Below are 22,595 nucleotides of genomic sequence, written 5' to 3'. Positions count from 1 at the left end.
GCTCCGGGCCGCCAGGTGCGGCTCCACTGATGGCCGCCCGTTCCCGGCGCTGATGGCTCCTGCTGCGGGCCGATTGGAGCCGTCCGGCTTAATTCGCCGATCGCGCCGGCGGGGGCGGCCCAAATGAACAGACTTGGGTTCCCAGAAAGTGACACTAAGTTGAAGTTGCAGCGGAGCAGTCTGTACTCATGGCGCCGCTCCGAGTATTTCGGTCACACCGGAAATTTGAGAGGCACCGAGCGCGGCTCCGCTTCAAGATTTCTCGTTCTTCCAAATGACACTCATAAGTCGGATATTGCTGCAATGCATTATTGCGTAACTCAGGCACCTCATCGCCTTGCTACAGATGCAGTCGGCTTAGTGTCTAGCCGTATAACCTAAACTCACAGTGACCTGTGACCTATGACCCGGTCGTGACCTTTTGACCCCGTTTTTTTCAGTGTCGTGTAGTGCCGACATGTCCATCAAGCTGTGGAGCTTCTCTGGCCACTACGAGTGCCTGAAGACAATGCACGGCCACGACCACAACGTCTCCAGTGTGACGTTCACCCCGGCGGGGGACTTTATCCTCAGTTCGTCACGCGACAAGGCCATCAAAATGTGGGAGGTGGCCACCGGGTAAGTGCAGCATGAGTGCAGTGCAGTCACCTTGGGGTCTCTGGGTTCTGGGTGACTGCAGTCATCGCGGGCTCTCAGTAGGGTGCTGGCCGTGTGTTTTTCCCTGGGCTCAGTGGGTTATTGGGTGAGTGGCTTTATCCGGGCCAGGTTTGTTACTGGATGTTTGTCGTCCCGTCTGCAATCAATAAGTATCAATGTCTGTCCGCTGCCGGTCTCTGTGGTCTGTTTCCTTTGAGCCTGTTTACTCACCTAATTGAACCCTGTCTCCGGGGAGGCGGCCAATGTTCTGCTTTCTGTCCCATTGTTTGCTGCCGTTTTAGGTTCTTCAGGCTATTCGAGAACAATCGAGATTGGTTTCCCGATCTTGTTCAGAGAATATGCGCCATGTAAACAGAGGTGATCAAAGCGTTAGCTGCTCTTACAAGGCACGCTACGCTAGCTTTGTAAGCCTCTATAGTCCTGAGGCTCTGCCTTATTAGCGAGGCTTCACCATCAATGCGCCGGCTGCAGCCTGCCGGTTGTGCCGTATGTATTGAGGGGCGTCGGGCACAGAGCGATGGAGGTTTGGGCAGCACAGACCCCTCTCAATGTAAAGAGTGGAATCTGACACAGAGAGAGGGTGCTCCGAGCGGCCCACTCTGCCGTCTGAGGTGGATTGACGCGGTGTTCACCGCTTTACGGTGGATAAGTAGGTGGTGTTCCGGTTTAGAGATGGATAATTAATTACAGTCAGACAAAGTGGCCGTGGATTGTGGATGGTAGACAGTGGATGGTTTTCCGTTGGACGGTGGATTGTTGACGGTTGGGCTCTGACCATGGACGGTGAACCATTACGTGTTAAGGCCTGGCTGCACTATTCTTTTTCTGCGTGCGTTTTTTTGCGGTTTTGCGTGTTTTGTGTAATACCTATCGTCCTAGAAAAAGCGATATCCCGTTTTTTGTGTTAAATTTTAGTTACCCTATAAGAGTTATATTAACTTTTGTATATAAGTAATGTAAAAGTTATGCCACACCTGTTTTTCTAGAACGATACTACGCAAAAAAAACGCAAACCCGCAAAAAAAAAACGCACGCAGAAAACGCGTAGTGTAGCCAGGCCTTTAGCGTCTGGCGATTTCCACGGACGGCCGTTGTGACCTTCAATGGCCTGGTGGCCTTTCGTGGCCTTATAAATGGGCTCGTGAGGCACGGTTTCACGGAGCAGGGAGCTCCGCCTGCTGCGAGTTATAACCTCAGACGTATCGTATGGGTAGAGGTCAGGGCAGCCCGTGAACTGCGCTGAAAACAGTGGTTTTCACCTCTACTCATGTGCCAGTTTTTATGTTTCAGCAATATCATACGAAATATTTTGCTCGTTATACGTTTCTTTGCTGTTTTACTCATGACACACGTTTCCCTAGCAAAAATTACGCATCTCTTCGTCTGGTACTCGGTGTAGCTAATTCTGGCCTCCCCTTGTCAGGTACTGTGTGCGCACGTTCACCGGCCACCGGGAGTGAGCGCGGATGGTGCGTTCAGTTCTCACCCCTACTTCCCCTTCCTCAGGTACTGTGTGCGCACGTTCACCGGCCACCGGGAGTGGGTGCGGATGGTGCGGGTGCACCCGGACGGACAGCTGATGGCCTCGTGCTCCAACGACCAGACCGTGCGCGTCTGGGTGCTCAACACCAAGGAGTGTAAGGTAGGAGTCCCCTCTGGGTGCTCGACACCAAGGAGTGTAAGGTAGGAGTCACCTCTGTGTGCTCAACACCAAGGAGTGTAAGGTAGGAGTCCCCTCTGGGTGCTCAACACCAATGGGTGTGAGGTAGGAGACGCCGCGTCTTGGTGCTCAACACCTAAGATTGTAAGGTAGGAGTCGCGACTCAACACCAAGCAGTGTAAGGTAGGCGTCGCTTCAGGGTAATCAACACCAAGGAGTGTAAGGAGTCGCCTCTGGGTGTTCAACGCCCCAGAGTGTGAGGTAGGAGCCGCGCCGGGCGGGGCGAGCGGGACGGACAGACGCCGTTGACTGTCCGGCCGATCGATAGTGGCACCAGTGGCTGGCCGGCCGCTCTGTGCTGGTATGTTGAAACATTTCATCCCGACTGTGAGGTCTGCAACACTCGTCAGCACCAACACTTCCCACAAGGTTAATACGCCCTCCCACAGTCGTATTATCACATGTGCTTTCGTCCTCTACTGTGGCACTGACCCACGTCCGGCCTGCATCATCTACGCTACTACAGCTGTTTGTGATATGATAACCTTTGTCTGTGTGGCGTTATAACTATGTTATGAGGTATGTGTCCTAGCTGATAGTGGTAGCTTCATTACCGTCTATGTATCACTATGCGCCGTATGCTCCATTCCTGCGTATTATAAACGGCCCGGCTGTGCGTCGCCCCACTGTCGGCTGGCTGAGGCCAGCGGACGGGGCCGGTCCGTAACGAGCGCGCCGCGATATGCTGATGAGCGGCCGTCGGTGCCATTATTCCGGCCCGCCGGCGGGCGGCTGGCGGGGGCTGTCCCGGTGGACCAGCCGTCAGCACGTAATCGACACGGCCCGCGGGACCGGACTAATTTGTCCCGGCTGCCGGCCCGTGTGAGCCGCCCGCCCGGCCGCCCGCCGGCCCGCGGAGAGCAGTATTGGGGACTGGAGCGGTATCAGAGCGGAGCGGAGCTGCGACCTGGGACAGCGCTACTGGCCGCTCACGTCCCCTGACCAACGTTACGGGGACGAGATCACATCACTCTGTTTTGGATTTTAACACACTAGCTGGAGCCAACAATGAGCAAGCATAAAGATATAAACTTTGCTGTTACGGGCTCGGTCTGTTTGGGCTACGCACACCGAGTCTATAACCTATGACTTAGGCATATGGTCACCTGTGATCCCTGACGTGACATTTCCCTCGGGCGGCATTTCTGTGGTGACTTGGCCTGTGACTTGACAGTCTGACCTGACCTGTGCCCCTCCCTTTTCAGATGGAGCTCCGTGAGCACGAGCACGTGGTCGAGTGCCTGGCCTGGGCGCCGGCCTCAGCGGTCCCTCAGATCACGGAGGCGGCCGGCGGCGACAACAAGCACTCTGCGCATCAGGGTCCCTTCCTGGCCTCCGGATCCCGCGACAAGACCATCAAGGTAGGCGGCGGCGCGACGGCGCGGGGGTGGGATGGTAGGGAGGTGCAGAGGCGGGAGGGAAGGTGGACTGGTGGGAGATGGGCGGTTTGGAATGTCGGCGGGCGAATGCCTGTTCACGCCATGTGATGTGATGTCGCCCATGTGGAATGTCCATGATTGGATACACCTATACATGTTATTGTGTTTGTTTGTGTGTCAGATCTGGAACGTCGCCACGAGCACTGTCTGCTGACACTGATCTGGTACTGTCTACTGAGTCTGTCCGCTTTCCACTGAGCCTGTCTGTCTATCTCTCTGCGCCAGATCTGGGACGTCGGCACGGGCCAGTGTCTGATCACTCTGATCGGCCACGATAACTGGGTGCGCGGCCTGGTGTTCCACCCGGGCGGACAGTACCTGCTCTCGGCCTCCGATGACAAGACCGTCCGCATCTGGAGCATCAAGAACAAACGGTGCCACCGTACGCTGGAGGCGCACCCGCACTTCTGCAGCTCCATAGGTGGGTGTTCCGAGTCGGAGTCGGAGTCAGAGTTGGAGCTGAGTTTGAGTCTGCACGCTGGTGCCGTGGCAGAGGGTTTGTCGCGAGATGACCATCACCGCGATAGGGATGTACTTGATCGGAGTCATTGTGGTGTGGGTGTTGAAGGCGGTGAATAATGGATTGCCGGTGCACCCAAATAGGTGACTGTATCGGACAATAGATATCAACGTGCCGTCATTTATCACGATCGTTAATTCAGGATGCCGTGCCCTTTTGCCCATTCATTTTTGATGGCCTTTTGTTGAGGCATTAAGTTTGCGTCTAAGAATAGCTTCGCAATGGGCAAGCGACGTGCGACCTTTAGAAAGTTCAAATGGGATTTTAACCCGCGCCCTGCTGGGGGCGCGTTGTGACCTCACCTCATAAAAAGTTTCAATGTCTGTCATAGCTACACCGAGTGACCGATCGCTTTGAAACTTTCAGCGATTGCTAAGAGCAATAGCATATACAAAATGTATATCTCAGATTTTTGATATCGATGACCTAAGGTCAGGTCAATTTTGCGACCTCCCCATTATAAGTCAATGGGAGAAAATTGAAATGCGGCGCTTTTGGACGAAAGACATTATAAACACTCCCAAACACTGAATTACAAGTGGTTTAGACACACTGAACATGAAAAGGGTGTCCGTGACCCCTGTATATGCCCTGAGGTCATCTTAGGTCACGAATGGTATCTAACAGTTTTTCGCAAATAACTTTTGATAGAGGCATGCTAGAGCGATGAAAACGCCTTAGATGTGTTCAGCTCGACGATACGGATCGACTGATATTCAACATGACCCTTTTCGGTCAGGTCATGACCTTGACCTGAGGTCAAATTTTCAAGTTGACCTTTCAAGGTCAAATTATAGTTCATTCGATGCGTCTTGACGAGAGGAATACGATGCCGGTAAAAGTAAGCTCGTACAAGGCTTGGGTCAAAAGTTATTGCAGAAAAACTGTTTCTGGAAAAATCGGCTATTTTTGCAGTTTTTGCCCCCTGCAGGCAAAACCGTTGACGTTAGGTGAAATCTGAGAGAATTGCTCAGAAAGAGCGTTAATAGAGCTATCGAATGCGCTTTTCCGCGGCGCTGTAGCTCTATTGGTTCCCGAGTTATGCGCTGGCTTCTTGGAAATTGTCGACATTCGACCTGGAAATCGGCGAAATTTTGCCTTCAATGACCTCTGGTGACCTGACCTTTGACCTGACCAAAAAAGTGACCAAAGTGATTTCGTCATTATTTTTGACGCTCTTTCGAACGCCGCCTTCCGCGTATCGCTACGTGGCCCAGGAGCCGAGTTAGAAGGGGGGGGTGTTCAAACACCCCCCCCCCCAGCAGGGCGTGGAAATCCAGGACCCCCAGCCGGGCGCGGGTTAACGCGGACAAATGTTTCAAAGTGCATGGAATGAAAACTGGAATGAAAACGACACATAGTGCTACTATTTCAGCGGTAACAATCAAGTCAATGAAATGACGTTGGTGAAATCCTGAGCCCTGTTCGGGTCCGCGCAAAATATTTTGCTGAGTGTGAAGTCACACATGCGATGATGTCAGCCGCCTGGCTCCGCCCATGCTCCGCCCCCTCTCCGCCGGTTCGCAAGGCCGAGGGCCACGCGACACGCGGCGAACCGTGGCGCGGATGGACTGGTGTGTTTCGTTCAGTTACTAAGTAAAATGCGTTCAAATGTGGTTAATAGCAATGTGCCACTGAAAAGAAAGATAATGATACCAAAACAACACCATACTAACCACTTACAATAAGAAATATATGAGGGTAAACTTTAATCCGCGCCACTTTCGCCTCCTGCAGCTACTATTTTCTTCTTGCGCAAAACTGAAAGATTTTGCGCGAGCCTACGTCACACGTGTGACGTCATACGCCGAACGGCGGAGCTTGGCACCCGACAGACCCCAACTGCGCATGCGTGGTGCAAAATTTTGCAATAGGATGCGCTGCCCGAACAGGGCTCTGTTGTTGGTCATTACTGGACTCGACTGTGACATTTGACTACCTTCATATCCCGCTATATCCCTCTGTCGTCGATGACCTGTCAGTAGTCCAGCCTATCTAATCCACCCTCGACGTCATCTAACCGCGTGCGTCTGCCCGCTGTGTTTCAGACATGCACCCGAACGCGCCGTACGTGGTGACTGGCAGCGTTGACCAGACGGTCAAAGTGTGGGAGTGCCGCTAGGCGCCGTCCCGGGCCCGGCGCGCGGGCCGCTCCTCGCTATTTAACTGTCGATAGCCGCTAGTTGTATTATGCCGACGCGCGATGTCCGGGCGGCCCGCTTCCTGCGCGCACTGAGTGGGCGAGGCTGCGGAACACAGCTGATCTGAACAGAGGTGCAGAAATCGACCGAACGACGGTGTATGCGGTTTGGGAAATCACAGAGGATCTAGATATTTTGTTCAGAATGGTTCTTGGGTTTATCGTCTTGCTAGAGATATATTTTCAGTGATAGTTTGTCTTGTAAAATCACGTTTGTTTTATCGTATCTTTCTGTCAGTTCTGTCACCTCTGACCGTTGTGTAGTGAGCGCGCGTCCGAGCCGAACCGTCTGGCGCGCCGTTAATCTGTGATTGTCGCCGCTGGAAGAGCAGCCTGGCCGATGTCTCCGCGCTGTCGGAGAGAGAGGGCCGCCCACCGGGAGCAGAGAGAGTCGGGAGAGGGAAGTAGTCACACCCTGTCGTCGCTTCGCGGTGCTTCGAGTGCCGTGCCGTGCCTGGTCGTTGGTATGTGTTGCGCTGCGCTCTGCCGGCTGGCGTTATGTTTTGTTGGGGCCGGCGCTGAGGGCGGTCGTGTCACTGATTGTTGTGGGGTGGTCCACCTGAGGTGACCCGGGTGGGCGAGATGTGATGGGTGCGCGGTGACCGCTGAAAAATACACGGGGAAGTCCCACGGAGGGAAGCCAGTCCGCGGCGCGGAGAGGCCCACTGGATTTTCCGAGCCCCGCGGTGTCGCGGTGGCCTCGCTCGGTGTGGATTTTCCACCGCATCTCACGGGGTGGTCTGGTGCCGCGGCCCGTCCCCTGCCCCGCTGACCGGCTGCCCTCCGCCTCCGGTACGCACCGCTCGCGACTGGTTCAGTGTCCACACACCCCCGGGGAACGGAGCGGCCCACGGTACTGCGCCGTTTGTGAGGTCACAGGGAGGGAGCGGGGTCATATGTGTGCGCCGTGTCTCTGAGTTCGTGATATTACCCGGCGCGCGGTATCAAACGGATGTGTACGACACTGGTGATGTGTTATCGATCCGGCCTATGTAAACGGTACATCGAAACGATTATTTCGGCATCTTGTGGGAATCGCGCTCTTCAGATAGACAAATCGTATATGTGTGTTTCCGGCTTTGTAACTTCGAACCGTCGAAAACCAATGTGTCTAGTGAGCTGCGCTGTGGCGCCGCGTCAGCTACGGCCCCACGTTCTGTTCGTTTCGCCTGGCGCCGCTGCCCGTGATCTTTATTTGACCGGCGATGTCTGTATCATGATATTCTTATGTGTAAATAACACGACTGCTAACCGTTGTTTCTCTCACGGGGCCCGGCGGCGGCTCGGCGGACGACGGATCGATGCTGTGAGTCGCCGCTGCTGTGTGGGGTACTGAGGCCTGGCGACGGGACACTGCCGGCGGACCGCAGGCAGACCAGTGACAAATTTTGGGGATTTCTGGGCTGACGGGTCTGCCGGCGGCATCTGGGGATGCCGTACGACTGGTATGCTGCAGTGCAGACCTGCCGCTGGCTGCCGTTGTAGTGGCGTCTGGCTCACTCCACTGTTCCGTGCGAGTGCAGCCCCCCGCCGGTCAGTCAGCCGCGGCCCGTCACGGTGCAAGGTCGGGACGGTCGGCACAGATCGATGGCGGGCTGTGGACGGCCAGACGGCTCGGTAAACTCCGTCCCGGGGGTCTGGAACTCGCGGTCCGTCCACGACAGCACGGCTCACAGGGCGGAGCGGCGGTGGGCGCGGCCGTGTGTCTGAGTTACGGTTCGTCTGGGACCGGGTGAACGGTTTAACGGTGGCACTGCGGGCTCTGAATACTGCCACTCCGGGCTGACCGTGATTGTCGGGCTCAGGGTGCCGTCTCCCTCATCCGGTCTGAGCCCAGACGAGTTGTGTCAATACGACGACATCTGATTCTGGAGGCAGAGCTGAGCTTCCACCCAACAAAGTTTGTCGGCTTAACTGGGAACCCGGAGTGGCTCTGGTGTGGTACGGGAAGTTTCCAAGACACCGCACCTCACCGGGGAAATCTGTTATACCTACCCGCCCTCCATACCTAAAGCAAGTACTTAGTCGAATGAGGAGACAGCCACCCACTGCTGAGATAACCTGTTGGAAACCACCTTGAGCGGCTGACCGCAGTTCGCTGATCGCTCCGTTTCGACACTGTCGATACGATCCGACAACGCACGGTGGAGCTCGTCAGCGCTCGGTGGAGTTCGCTGGTCAGCTGATCGGCGCTCACATGAGACATGTGCGCCAGGCACATGACAGGCGCCCTGTGTGAAGTTTTAACCCTCGCACGACCAGGCCATTTCTCATAACACGAACGACCAGGGGGGGGGGGTTGTTACGACCCCCCCCTGGCGTTTCGAAACGGAAGGTCGTAGAGCTTAGCGGAAAAAACCAACGGATTGCTCTCAACGAGATCTCGCGATTGGTGGTATATTTTTTGGTCATAGGTCAACATTTGACCTACTTTTGACCGGTCAAAGGTCAAATTTTCGGAAAAATAGACTTTTTTCAACTTTCGGCGGCGATTGCGGCAAAACGGTGGGAGATATCGACTTGAAACCTTCACTATCGTGTTCCTTGATCAATTCTCTATCGTTTGGTATGTATTTCGTTTCCCTAGCTCTAAAAATGGCGCGTTGGGAGCGCCGGAAGTCGGCAAGGTCACAGTCGGCGGCAGAAATTCGAAAAATCAAAATTTAAATTTTTGAAATCTGATTGTATTTTTGGATTTGGGAGGTCCATTTGCTCCCTATAGAAGCTAATATTGCTGCATATTCCCATTGAGGTGACAAGAATTAGCAAAATAGTGGTTCGGGGGCTTTTCAAAAATAGTACCGGACGCTGTTCCTCTTGTGACGTCATAGCTCCGTGACCTGACCTGACCCGGTCAAATTTCTTATACCATATGATAGCCAATACTTGCCCCAACATGCATGGGAAGTTTCATCACGATCCATCAACCGATGTCCGTACCACCGGCAGGAAACCTCGGGCGTTGGCACTCAGTTTGTGAAAATCCGGCCGGAGGCTGTACCTCTTATGACGTCATAACTCCGTGACCTGACATGACCCGATCAATTTTTTTTCGGCAAAAGATGCGCAAAGGTTGCCCCAGAGGGTATTGAAAACTTCAGCCCGCTACGACAAGCCGTTTAGCGTGCACTTCGAAAAAACCTCAGGGGGGGGTTGATACAACCCCCCCCCCCCCTAGGCGTTCTAGGGTTAACTTATGAAGCAATTTTATCCTGAATCACCGGTAACATTACAATTGCCTCACCACAGTTTTACTGACCACCAGTGCTCTAGTTCTCCGGGTCACCACCAGCCGGCGCCAGCGTCGGCCACCTGTTGCCGAGGGCGGCGCCGGGCCGACGCGACGGCGGCTCCCTCTGGATCGACCCTGCGCGGCCGGCGCCGGCGGCGGCTACACTCGGGCGACTACCGCCCGTCGACGCGCCGTGTCGGCAGTCGGGCTCGTCTCGCCAGCCGGGGAGGGACGGAGGGCGGTGAACGCACAGACAGCGGGTGAGTACCGACGCTGGGGAATGGGGAGGGCTGTCTACAATGTGGTTGTGATTCATATTAATTTCACATCCATGGGTGACATGCTCCGCAAAGGCAGAAATCCCAGACGGCACTTTGCCGATGTGTGTCAGCGGCATCTGGAACCGATCAACGGGTGTTCGGTGGTAAGTTTTGTCGAATAGTTTGAATCTTCTCGCTTGATTTTCTGCTGACCTGTTGGTGCAGAGTGCCTTTTAAATCGAAGTTCGTATTGGAACGGGGCACTGGGCACATATCTTGTCACCTGGAAACAAGCCGACAGTTGACAGCGTGATCCGAACCGGCAGGATATTTTAATGACATTGCCCCGTTATATCCCGGGCCGATGGACAAACTCACCTCACTGTTCCCCATCCTCAAATTGAACGGTGTCGGCCATAACAATGACTCGTTTCGATGAAGGTGCTTAGATGTCCCCATTCCGTCCTTTCATGTGCGACAAATTATTATACAGCAGAGGATTTATGTATCGATTTTAATTCAGCGCTCGTTAAAGCAGCGCAATGACAACAGCCGTCACATCATTTTCCGTCATATCTAGATTGTTTCGTAATTGGTCGGTCGATTTCGTGCGAGCTCCATACCAAATACAATTAACTATTAACCCGCGACCTGGTGGGGGGGGGGCTATTTTTTGCCCCCCCCCCCTCCAGACTTTTCGATATATCTCCAGAACCGCTGCGCCGATCGTCACCAAACTTTCAGTACCCTCCCGGACATCAATTTTACACATGGTGACCAAAAATTTTTCCAAAGGCTATGATAGGTTGGCCGGAAGTGACGTCAGAGTGACGTCATGTTCTGCCGTTTTCGACCCAAAAAAGGGTCTCGCGGGAAGAGCTGTCAGGCCTATAGCTTTGCAAATACAGAAAAATGATTAAGACATAAAAGCTGTAGAATTGACAGGGCTACAAAACTGCTATCTCGGATTTTTGAAATTTTTGGATTTTGACCCCCAAAAATCAAAAAATAGATTTTTTGGATATAATGATCGACAAATCCAAAAAGTTTTTTGAATTTCGCAAAAACCGGAATATATGTGATAGTCCTTACCACCTTCCATCCACATACCAAATTTGAGATTGATACCTCTTTTTTGGCGAAGTTATAGCGAAAAAACTGTTCAAAATTGATGACGTCAACTTTTCAAACTCAATTTTTAGCAATTCTAGACCCCGTAGCGCAAAACAAAGACCACCATTAGACTCCCCGTGACGAGCTGCATCGAATCAATACCCATTTTATGCAAAACTATCAACTTTAAAATTTGACCTTTTTTGGCCTGACCTTGACCTGACCTTGACCTGAACTTCACCAGAAAGTGACCTAAGCCGTACCTGATAGCCTTATAACCAACACCATTGAGTTGGAAATGAAAAATTGGCCATAAAACATGCATCACACAACCTTAGTAAAGTTGGGCTCATGTGACCTGACCTGTGACCCTTGGTGACCTGACCTGTGACGTGACCTGGTATTGTCAGTGACCTCTAATAGCAACATATCTACTAGGCAACTGACGCCCAATCGCTGATTCTCGACAAAATGCGTTTTCCTCGGTGTTATAGCGCATTCCCTAGAAGACCCGTGAACGGTGAAACATTTCATCTTTGACCTGACCTGTGACGTCATCGGTGACCCCGAGGTCAATGAAATTTGGTTTCCTTCGACAAATTTGACAGGCCTTTCGAACGCCGTTTGAATTTTGCGGATCCGTCCAGTAGTTTCGGAGATACGAGGGGGGGCAAAAAATAGCCCCCCCTGTTAGATTTACAATTAAAATATATAAGCAAAACGGCGATCAGTTTCAGTCTCTCTTCTCGGTCGGCTTCCCGTACGAACGGTACAAACAGGCGGAGCTCTCACGGTGCACTGTATTCGACTGGCGCGCCACCTCCGACACGAACAATGTTACCAAATAAAAATGGCAGCGCATACGTAGCGCGTGAAGGGAAAACTTTCCAATTGCAAAACAACTTTATGACGGTAAGTACTTCCGACATACACTCCCCACCCGAAATCTCACAAGATTTCGCAATAACCGACTTGAATACGAATATCTAGACATCACGGTGGCCCGGTAACACACAGCAGCTTACATCACAAAACAAACAAACAAGCGACGTTCCGCAGTGACATAGAACACCTCACGTTAGGTATCACTCGGATGCTTCCAACTGATAGAGCCGGCTGAGAGGGCGGCGCGTGGGACGCCCGCGCACACGGACAGTAGCAGCACGCGCTTGGCCGTCAGGACCGTGAAGCAGCTGCATCACGCGCGCCAGCGGCCACCGGCCGCGCGGTCCCTCGTTCTGCACGAGGATGACGTCACCAACTCCGGGCGTGCGGTCGGGCCTCCCCCGTGGCGACTTGCTCCAACAGCGAAGAGCGCGGAGGTACTCTGTGCTCCAGCGCCGGGTCAGGTGATCACACACCCTCTTTCGATGCTTCCACGCCCTGTTGACCGGACATTCGTTCAGGGTTGGACACAACACACCGTCGATAGATGTCACACCAAACAACAAATGGGCAGGGGTGAGAAGCTCTTCACCATCACCCTGAGTAAGAGGGCGTAGGTTAACAAAAAAGGCAAGCTCATATAACGTAACGGACAATTCTTCATAGCTCAGATGGCATAGATGCAAAGTAGACCGTAGAGCAGCTTTGGTCACACCCACCAACCTCTCCCAGAACCCGCCCCACCAAGGAGCGGCCTCTGGGATGAAGCGCCATCTGACACACCTCGGAAGATGCCCTAACAGCGCGTGGAACGTCCTTGCGTTGTCACTGTACACGAGAGTCGGAGTTCCTCGTAGCGCGAAGAACTTCCTCAGCGCCAGGACTAGATCAGCAGTCGTCTGGGATCGAACAAGTTCGAGGTGCAAGGCTCGAGATGTGGCACAAGTAATCAACAACACCCATACCTTGGTGGCGCTGTTGTTGACGAACAGCGGGCCGAAGTAATCAACTCCGACTTTGGCGAAGGGGCGAGACGGTTGTGTCCGAAAACTCGGCAGAACACCCTCTGGCGATCTGTAGGGCAAAGAACGGTATCGTCGACATCGGCGACAAGTGTCTACAGCGCGGCGAACCGTCCGTCTTCTCACCGCATACTCAGCTGAGAGAAGAGCCAGAGTGACGCGCGTCCCTTGATGAAAACACCGTCGGTGTGCTTCCTCGACAATCAACGTCGTGATGTGAGAGAGATCAGGCAAGATGGGCACCGGTCGCTCTCCAGTCCGGAGAGTCGCCTCCAGCAGTCCATCGTCAGCGAGCTGCGGACGGAGCTTGTCAAGGGGCGACCCTGGCGGAAGCAGCTGATCAGTGCGAACAGTTTGCATTTCTCTCTGATATGCACCATGCTGCGCGGCTCGAATCCAATATCTTAAACTCACCATCCTCTCCTCTGGAGTGAGCGGTCCGGTCATCCGCTCTGTCCTCTGCAGGCGGCAGTTGGAGATGAAGCGGCGCATCCACGCCAGTCTGTCCACGGCCTGGGAGAGGTGAGAGCAGGCAGTCACGTCGAACGGCACTTTCTCACCTTGACTTGCGATCAACCGCACCCTCGTCTGAACTTCTTCCGGTTTCAGCTCGACGGCCGCCTCGGTAGACAGCAGCAGATCAGCACCCACAGCTGCCAGTGCCGGCTGCGGTCCAGCAGAGGCGGACCTGAGGAAAGCGGGCCCACGCCACCAGACATCACACGCTGTCAGGTCTGACAGGGACATGCCCCGCGTACCTAGATCTGCCGGGTTGTCCTGCCCTCGGACGTACCGCCAGTTGTCTCGGCTGGTAAGCTGGAGAATTGAAGTCACCCGGTTCCGGACGAACACCTTCAATGCCCGGCGCTGATCCAGCCAGTAGAGGACGTCCATCGCGTCCGTCCAGTACACGACTCGTGGGTTGCTGAGGTCCAGTGATCGAATCACGAAGTCCATCAGACGACAGCCGATGAGCGCCGCCATCAGTTCCAGTCGCGGAACGCTGAGGGAGGAGGCAGCGGGTGCAAGACGGGATTTGGCGATCAACAGCCTGACACCTCCATCACAAGCGACATAGATGGCGCTGCAGTACGCGACTTTCGATGCGTCACAAAACACGTGATAGGTCACGTCATCCGCTATCCGAACGGTGCGAGGAAACCACACAGCGCGGTCCGACGCTCCCCTGCACCAAATGGCTAGCTCCTTCTTGATGTCAGACTTCATCTCCTCGTCCCAGTCAGGAGACTCTCCCGTGCAGGTCCTCTGAAACAGAGCTCGGCCGGTAACGAGCCAAGGTGAGAGCACGCCCAGAGGATCATACGGCTTGCACAGCGTCGACAGCAGTTGGCGTTTTGTGGTTATGGCTGGCAGGGGAGGTACACACACGGCGAGACGGTCAGAGCTGGTACACCATCTCAGGCCCAGGACGTGGGCCTCCGCTCCAGTGTCGTCTCCAGTGATGTGCAGCTTATGCAGCTCCATTCCGGCATCAGAGAATATCTTCTCAGTCCTCTTCATACTTGACTCAGCCTCGCCTCTGCTGTGGAAGGAGACGCATACGTCGTCCATGTACAATCCAGCTTCCAGTTTCCTACAGAGTGATGGATCGGTGGCACTGTACAGACCAAGGTGGGTGGATATTGTCTGCAGCAGCATATAGGGTGAGCAGGTTATCCCGAACGGGACGCGTCTGAAACGTAGACATCTATCCTCCCAGAGAAACTGCAGAAACTTGCGATCATCTCTGGCGACAGACACCTGATGAAACGCGGCTCGGATGTCTGCCTGGGCTGCAACCAAGTCCCGCCTGAAATTCAGCAGCACCGCTGGTAGGCGCCGCAGCAGGTTGCCTCCAGCGTCCAGGTAATCGTTTAGGCTGCGACCAGTAGCGTCCGTGGCGGAACCGTCATACACGACCCTCAGTTTCCCGTTTCGCCAGATACCTCTGTGTGGTAGGTAGAAGCCATCCATTTCTTCGACTGGTGACACTTCTACGACGCCGGTTCGCTGAAGTTCCGCCAGGTGTCGGTCGTACTCCTCTCGCTCAGATGACGTCAATCGACTCTCCATGCGCCTGGTCCGCGCCGCCGTCGAGCTGAGATTGGATACAGGACGGTCACCTGACTTCCACAGAAGATTCATCTCGTACCTTTGGTCTGCATCACTCCATCTCGGTATCGCCGATGGTCCTGCTTTCTCCTCCTCCGCGGTGATGCCGAGCGTTTCCAGACTCCAGAGCTGTTCCGGCCTGAAGTCCTGCGTCTGAAGGCGGCTGCAGCGAAGCGCGTACTTCATCGGCTGGCAGACCGGCACGTCGTCTCGGCCGTGCAGCACGTAGCCGAACACCGTCTCCAGGGCCCTGAGATGCTCAGTCAGTCGCACTTGTTCCCATAGCACAACTCGGTACATGAGGTCGGCACCGATCAACACATCAACTGGCCCACCCCCAAAATCATCAGCGAGCAGCAGGTGTGGTTCGAATACGACCGCAGGCGCTCGGGTAGAGGTCAGCTGGGAACACAGACGATCGGTCTTCCAGAGGTCAAACACGTGAACCTCCCCACCATGCCGACTTTGCAGTGACAACCTCACCTTGTCATACTGTCTCGGCTCCTCCAGCCGTTCCTGGAAACCCAGGCAGGCAAATGTTCCACTCCCCACCGTGGGGAGACCGAGCAGGTCCGCCGCGGACGTTCTCACGTAGGACGAATCGGAGCCGCCGTCCAGAAGCACGCGCAGCTGGCAAGTGCCGCGGGGTCCCGTCGCCTCTACCAGTGCAGTCTGCATGTAGCAGATTCCGTCGCTGGCGGCAGGATTAGCACTCGAATCAGGTTCTGAGCAGGGCAGATCACTGGGTGAATAGTGGTCAGGGACGGGTGGCGGCATCTTCACATCAGCATCAGGCAGAGCACATGCGGTGTTAACACTGGCAGCAGTGCACGACGGTGTTACGACTGGCGGCGGCGAGGCAACAGGTGGTGACACAACTAACTGAGATGCAGCTGGCGGCAAGACATCCACTGCAGCGGCAACATTCATGTTCTGGCAGGGAACAGCAGGAGACCAACCTGGACGGTGGGACTGCTGACCCACTGGCAACGGTGGCTGAAAGCTGGCTGGCCGAGCCCTCTCCTTACTGTACGCAGATGATGGCTGGCAGCGTCTGTCAGTGCGCTGTGAAGGCTGCTGCCGATCAGCTCCACTCGTTCCGAGCGGAGGTCTCGGCTCGCTGGTGCTGTGGAGACTCGTGTGGTGAGGCCCCCCGCATGACAGGCAGTTTCCGGACGAACAATCGCGAGCAAAGTGGGGCCCCAGACAACGGAAGCACAGGCCTGCAGTCCTCACGATGTCCCATCTGGCTCCAACATCACAGTTACGGTACACAGCGCATGCAGAAAGCCCATGCCGTGCACCGCCACAGGCCACACATTGCCAATCTCTCCTGTCACGTGTCTGATGGTTAGCAGGCCTCACTTGGTGACGAACAGCATCACGAACCTCTCGGTGGGTCACCAAACCACTCACCGTTGAGCAGCCAGTAGCCGCCCTGGAGGTGACAGCCGCTGCTGATCGAGCAGAGCCGGCAGCTCGTTCTCTCACCAGCATTTCTTGCTGTAGAAACTCCAGAAAGGTGCCGAAGTCATCCGCCGGTTGCCGCGCCCACTCAAGGCGCCAGGCCTCCGGCAGCTTCTTCTTCAAGACAGGTAGCAGGAGGCTGCTGAAACTGTCTGAGGACACTCCAAGGGACTCCAAACCCCTCACACGAGCAGTCAGCGAATCGATGAGGCGATGAAGGGCCGTCAGGTCATGAGGGTCTGATACAGATGGCAGATCCAGCAACTGACCAAGCAGACACTCACGGCGGACATCCTCTCTAGCATACCGTTTGGTCAGAACATCAATCGCCACACGGTAACCCTCCTCAGAGACTGGTATCCCCTCAATAGTCTGCCTTGGCACTGAGCCCAGGTGGGATTTTAACAACACAAATCTTTGTACATCAGCATACCTGGGGTTTTGATGCACGGACACATTGTAGAGCTCCCAGAACTCCATCCAATTCATCAGGTCACCATCGAAAGTAGGCAGCTTCACAACCAGGGAGGACTTCAGGTCCAGCTGCTGCTGATCATCAAACACCCTCACCGGATCAGCACGGGAGGCTGAGGCAGCAGATGCAGACTCCAGGCGGCTGAGCACCCTAGATGCCTTAAACAACTCCTCAGAAGCCAGTTCGTCATGAGCACTGTCATCCTGCAGGCCCACCTTATCAAGAGCAGTTTGAATCTGTCTCAACTCATTCAGCTTCTTGTCAAGCAAGTGAATCTTATAGGCCAGCTCATCTTCATCAACATTTTGTGACAGGCGATACTCCTTCAAATCATTAATCAATCTGGTGAGCTTACCTCTACATCTTGATCTGGCCTTTTCATCTTGCTCTGCCATCTTGATATCACATTCACAATTCACTAAACGATCTTGACGGTAAGTAAAGCAAAACAAAAATCAAGCAAGATGGAACTGAAAAATATCAGTCCATCCGGCCCGGAGGACCTATGTTAGATTTACAATTAAAATATATAGGTAAGCAAAACGGCGATCAGTTTCAGTCTCTCTTCTCGGTCGGCTTCCCGTACGAACGGTACAAACAGGCGGAGCTCTCACGGTGCACTGTATTCGACTGGCGCGCCACCTCCGACACGAACAATGTTACCAAATAAAAATGGCAGCGCATACGTAGCGCGTGAAGGGAAAACTTTCCAATTGCAAAACAACTTTATGACGGTAAGTACTTCCGACACCCCCCCCCCCCCCACCAGGTCGCGTTATAAACAGACCCCACCAGGGCGCGGGTTAAGGTGTTGTCACGCGCTGTCTGGCCGCCGGGCCGGGCCGATGAGCCGCTGCTGTGGCGGCCTGTCGCGGGGAACCACCCCGGCAGGTGACCTTATTGACCTCAGACAGTGCCGCCGGCTGCCGGCGCGATAACGAGGGCTGGTTCTCTTTGATGGCAGGTTGTCCAGGTGAAGGTGAAATGTCAGCGTGTGATGGCGGACTTTATTTTGGAGGTCCGGCATTTATTGACCCCACCAAGACAGGTGGAATGTCGTACAACACAGCCTTGGTGTTGCATACCTACAACGGATGGTCTGAAATATCTCTTTCTACATACTTTTGCTCGCTTGAAATATTTCTGAAGATATTGCACTGAAAATAAAACTTACAAAATCATTCGTCCAATGGTTTCAACATGTCAATAATAATCGTTACGAAATCCCCTAAATGTGCATTTGCAGTGTTCTGGAAAGTCGTGTGACATTTAGGATCCATATTCGATGACGGTACCGCTATGGGTAGATTTCCAGACTGGCGAGGCTTCTTGACGGGACCCGCTCAGACCACCCAGAAAAACACAAGGTCGTATGGAAATATAAACAGACGGAATTCCATCTAACGTCATCTGTATCCAGGCCGCAGGGCGGTGACATTGGGAAACTTCTGCAGCTAATCCTGCTGTCTAAAGTCACGGCAGACCACAGGGAAGGCCGTAATTTGGTCTGTGTTTACGCTGATTATCTTGAGACAACCAAATATGATTGTCGATTCCAACAATATTGTCTGAGCTCATCCAAGTCCTTGCTTCCGTCAGCGCCTCTATCTAATGCGGTGCTATGTATAACTGTACCTAATGAAGCCAGCACAAATAAATAAAACGTTTGTGTTAGGATGGGTGGACTTCGTTTTTTACGCCCCGTCGAGAAATCGACTATGACGAAAATAAATTAAAGCAAGCTCACTGTTACACCCACATGCATCAAGGCTTAAGCCTATGCCGCCAATCGCCACATGCTTGGTGCATATACATATAGGACAGTGTTTGTAAGCGAAGGTCCATATGTAAAATATTCGTAGCGGAAAAGGCTCGTGTGGGATAAAGTCCATTACGGCTTATATTCGTAACGAAAAAAATCCCTTACAAACTTGAGCTGTTACCTTATGTCATCATGTCACACAAACATATTATATCCCATTCGAACTATTACATACATGGGAATCATTGTCTCCATATCCGTCGTTATATTTGACTCCCTCTTTTCCCTCCTCGTGTGTCACTGTCACCCAGAAGACTATCCTCCCATCCCCTACTGTGCCACAGCCAGCCCCGCGGCAGCACGTACCCAGATCCGCTATCCGGCGGCTCATCTGGGTTTTTGCGCTGCCTTCTGGAGCTGGCAGGCCTTGTCTGGCGGCGCATTAGCATCCGAAACGACGGAACAATTAGCCCAGCCGGCCATTAGGGCTGCGCCGGAGCATATAGAAATCGCTACTGGGAGAACTAATGTAGCCGCTGGCCTTTTGACAGTGAATAGCTCCTGGCTGATGAATGTTGAATTGCGTGAACCACGAAACTTATTTTGCCAATAGATATGAGTAAATAAAGAAACGCTTACGCTAGACTATGGCTGGACTGTTCATAGGCATGTTGTCGGTCACTGCCACAAGACATGACGCAAAGTTCATATTGTGTTATCAAATATACATGTTTCTATCCAAACAGCTGGCATAACAGCTGATAGTGCTATCAGCCACTGCTCAGTGGCTATTATAACAAGATAAATATCGTAGACCGTCCAATGTTTTAATTTTTAGCTGGATTTCCTTGTCATTAGGCAGTCTGTCTTCATAAATAATGAGCAGCGCTTCACCAGCAGCAGGCCTTTCCTCTGTCGGACTTTCAAACAAGCCCGCACGGTCTCAGCTTCTTCCTACGAACGTTAACCCGCGCGGGGCTGGGGGGGTAAATTTTACCCCCCCTCGCGAACTTTTGCAATATCTCAAAAACGGCGGCGCGCAGCGCCGCCAAACTTTCAGTACCTTTTCTTACATCAATTTGACACGTGTCCTGAAAATTTGAGCGACATCCGTCGGAAAATTTTTGAGAAATTGACATTTTAGTGACGTCATGTTCGCCATTTTCGCCTCAAAAACGGCAAAAGTTCAAACGCCGCTAACATCTTTATTTTTAAAGGAATCAAGACGTAACAAAAAGGATATACGTAATTCTACTTTGTCTATCAAATGGCTATCTCGGTTTTTTGAAAATTTTGGATTTTGGCCCAAATTTTTTCAAAAAAAAACTGACTTTTTGGGAAAATAGCTGTAAAATCCAAAATTTTGAGTGTATCGAAAAAAACGGAATGTATGCCAGAGAAGTGGTCTATGTGCACCTACATACCGAGTTTTAGAAGAATCGGTTCAAAAATGTGGGAGTTATTCAAAATTGTATGACGTCACGACACGCAAATTTTTTGAAAAATGACTTTTTTGGAAGTTCTAGACCTCGTACGGAAACAAAAATAGCACCATTCGATTCGCCGTAAAAAAAAACTGCATCAGATAGACACCTTTTTAGGCTTTAACAACCAACTTCAAAATTTGATCTCACTTGACCTGACCTTGACCTGACCTCGACCTGAAATTCATCCAGAGGTGGTCCATATCACTTATTGAGTGTGCCTATTGAATTCTATGAGTAAAATGACCCATAAAACATGTGTCGCACATGCCCTTTTCTATATTTTGTTTTTGGTGACCTGACCTGACCTGACCTGACCTTGACCTTGACCTCTGACTGATATTGTTTGCAACGAATATTGTCTTGGTAGCCTAAGAACACGTTTTGGGCGATCAGTCTCAGTCCATGACTCCATTCTTCGGCAACTACGGTGCAAGGCCGATACTGTAGAAACTTGCAATTTGTACCCTTGACCTGACCTTGACCTTGACCTCAAACTTAAAATTAAGTACATGTTTTTAGTTGTTCGTGATGAGATCTTTCGATTGGCGTTTGAATTTTCCAAATCGGACCATTAGTTCGGGAGATAACAGGGGGGTAAAATTTACCCCCCCCCCCTCCCCCCCAGCCCCGCGCGTTCGGCTGGAGACCCCAGCCCCGCGCGGGTTAAAAGATCTATGTGCCGTGGCGTGGAGCGAGGTGCTCACATGGGGTTATTAGGACGTTTTTATGAGATGATGCTCAATGATCAGGAGCAAAACAAGGACGGAGAAAGGTTTGCATGAATCGGAACGGTGTCGTTTAAGGCTTTTGTTTTTCACTAAGTGAAATAAAAGGTTTGCTGCCCTCGTTTCCATCTGAATATTTACATCTATACATTTGTCATAAAATCTTCCCCCTAGCCTTTTTGTTCTTACATGTTCCGGCCAAAACATTTACAAAGTGTTCAAGATTTACAAAAAGATATAGGTACAAAAGATGTTAACTAAGTAACTAATATGTTACAGATTTACAAAAACGGCGAAAGGTACTCGGTAAGGAGAGCGAACGGAAATGAAGAATATAAAATTGGATCATATGTATCTTTAATTGGAAAAAGTGGAAAATAAGATTGAATAGAAAGCTCTCCATTCCCTGTTCAAATAGTGTTAGATCTAAAGAACCGTTCGGGAGCCATGGTACTATCAATAGTGACATAAATTCGCATTAACTGAATGGCAAAACAGGCGGCAGATAGCAGATGCAATAATGGAGACAAACGCTCTCATCTGCCCCGGCCATTACCTGAAATAATTGAACGATTCCCTCCGTTTCAAGCCTGGATTTACAAATATCGTTAACGCTTTCTAGGTAGGTCGTTTGACGTTCCAAAGAGACACATGAAGCTGTTCACACATTGACAGAATTGGTTTATTTCTTTTACGGCTTCCACCGGCGGTATGTTGCAGCAAATAAGTTCAGATGCAGGCAATTCAAGTGCACAGCAAGCATTTCAACAGGTAGATTCCCAGTGGATCGAATGATTGTCGAAAATAAGTAATTTTGATTTAAAACTTTTAATTGGCATATAATTGTCCTAAATTATATGTTTGAAATAAATTCAACATAATTTTATTTTAATGGCAGATAAATGCTTCCGATGCCTTAAGTCCCTTTTGTGCCTCGCAATGCAGACATGTGACGCGGTCTGAGGATGTCGAGTCATAATCACAGCTGCAGATTGAGCGTGTTCAAATGTTACTCGTTTCAGCCACCTCCCTTGATGTTTCCTAATTTATGCGCACCTCTGAACGCAATTTCATTTGGAATGCGACGTCTCCATAATAATTATGCGGTTCTATCGACTAAGACGGTGGCGTGTGTCTCCTGCCGAATGCTGATGAATGCCAGCGCACAGCATCGTCATTAGGGTGTGCCGTGTCGCGCGCGACGGCGGCTTTGTTGTCAGCGCCACAGGCGCAGAAAACACGCCGGGTGAAAATCGTCCAACTCTACACTCGAACGGAAGACTTTCACTTTTCCGCCACGCATAGAGAAACGCATGGATAAATTATTGTTTTCTCTTCTATCTCCTTCCCTCTCTTCTTTATGCATTAGGGCTCTAGCACTAGTGAGACGCCTTTAAAATTGCATATAGAGTCAAGCATATAAAATATGTTTTTTTTTTTTACAAAAATACACTTTCTACCTCACCATGAATGATAACCTTGTTTAACAAGATTCCTAGAAGTAATGAATGCAAATATC

General features: G+C 52.1%; 3 protein-coding genes across 12 annotated transcripts in view; 2 read left to right on the top strand and 1 right to left on the bottom strand.

Moving 5' to 3' along the window:
* Positions 1 to 7,789, top strand: part of LOC122393040 (lissencephaly-1 homolog) — a 34,657-nt gene extending 26,868 nt beyond the window's left edge. For all 9 annotated transcript variants that reach the window (XM_043388613.1, XM_043388617.1, XM_043388616.1 and 6 more), the window contains exons 6-10: positions 441 to 618; positions 2,164 to 2,299; positions 3,583 to 3,738; positions 4,042 to 4,237; positions 6,385 to 7,789. In XM_043388613.1, the coding sequence (XP_043244548.1) occupies positions 441 to 618; positions 2,164 to 2,299; positions 3,583 to 3,738; positions 4,042 to 4,237; positions 6,385 to 6,458 (740 nt within the window). In that variant the 3' untranslated portion in view covers positions 6,459 to 7,789. The remainder of the gene's footprint in view (positions 1 to 440; positions 619 to 2,163; positions 2,300 to 3,582; positions 3,739 to 4,041; positions 4,238 to 6,384) is intronic.
* Positions 7,790 to 9,863: 2,074 nt separating this feature from the next.
* Positions 9,864 to 22,595, top strand: part of LOC122393038 (uncharacterized protein CG3556-like) — a 49,020-nt gene continuing 36,288 nt past the window's right edge. Inside the window, exon 1 of the mRNA XM_043388600.1 lies at positions 9,864 to 10,028. The gene's annotated coding sequence lies outside the window, so the exon portion shown is untranslated. The remainder of the gene's footprint in view (positions 10,029 to 22,595) is intronic.
* Positions 11,926 to 15,630, bottom strand: LOC122393037. 2 transcript variants are annotated; one of them, XM_043388599.1, is made up of 2 exons: positions 12,992 to 15,630; positions 11,926 to 12,524 (listed from the first exon to the last, which is right to left on the bottom strand). In XM_043388599.1, the coding sequence occupies exons 1-2, from the start codon at positions 15,458 to 15,460 to the stop codon at positions 12,495 to 12,497; spliced, it is 2,499 nt and encodes an 832-aa protein (XP_043244534.1). In that variant the 5' UTR covers positions 15,461 to 15,630; the 3' UTR covers positions 11,926 to 12,494. The 2 variants fall into 2 exon arrangements, with proteins under 2 accessions (XP_043244534.1, XP_043244532.1); XM_043388597.1 differs by having other exon boundaries at positions 11,926 to 13,342; positions 13,463 to 15,628.

This window comes from Amphibalanus amphitrite, unplaced genomic scaffold (assembly GCF_019059575.1).
Source record: "Amphibalanus amphitrite isolate SeventyFive unplaced genomic scaffold, NRLGWU_Aamphi_draft 000512F_arrow, whole genome shotgun sequence".
Classification (NCBI taxonomy): Eukaryota; Metazoa; Arthropoda; class Thecostraca; order Balanomorpha; family Balanidae; genus Amphibalanus; species Amphibalanus amphitrite.
The sequence above is the reverse complement of the archived record's forward strand: the minus strand, read 5'-3'. Positions and strand labels throughout refer to the sequence as shown.

What these genes read in the sequence shown, in the direction of transcription:
- LOC122393037 (XM_043388597.1), bottom strand. Translation starts at nt 15,460, where the DNA reads ATGTACCGAGTTGTGCTATGGGAACAAGTGCGACTGACTGAGCATCTC. An exon ending in TCACTCCAGAGGAGAGGATG is followed by an intron (nt 13,343 to 13,462) that starts GTGAGTTTAAGA and finishes CTCCGTCCGCAG; the next exon opens with CTCGCTGACGATGGACTGCT.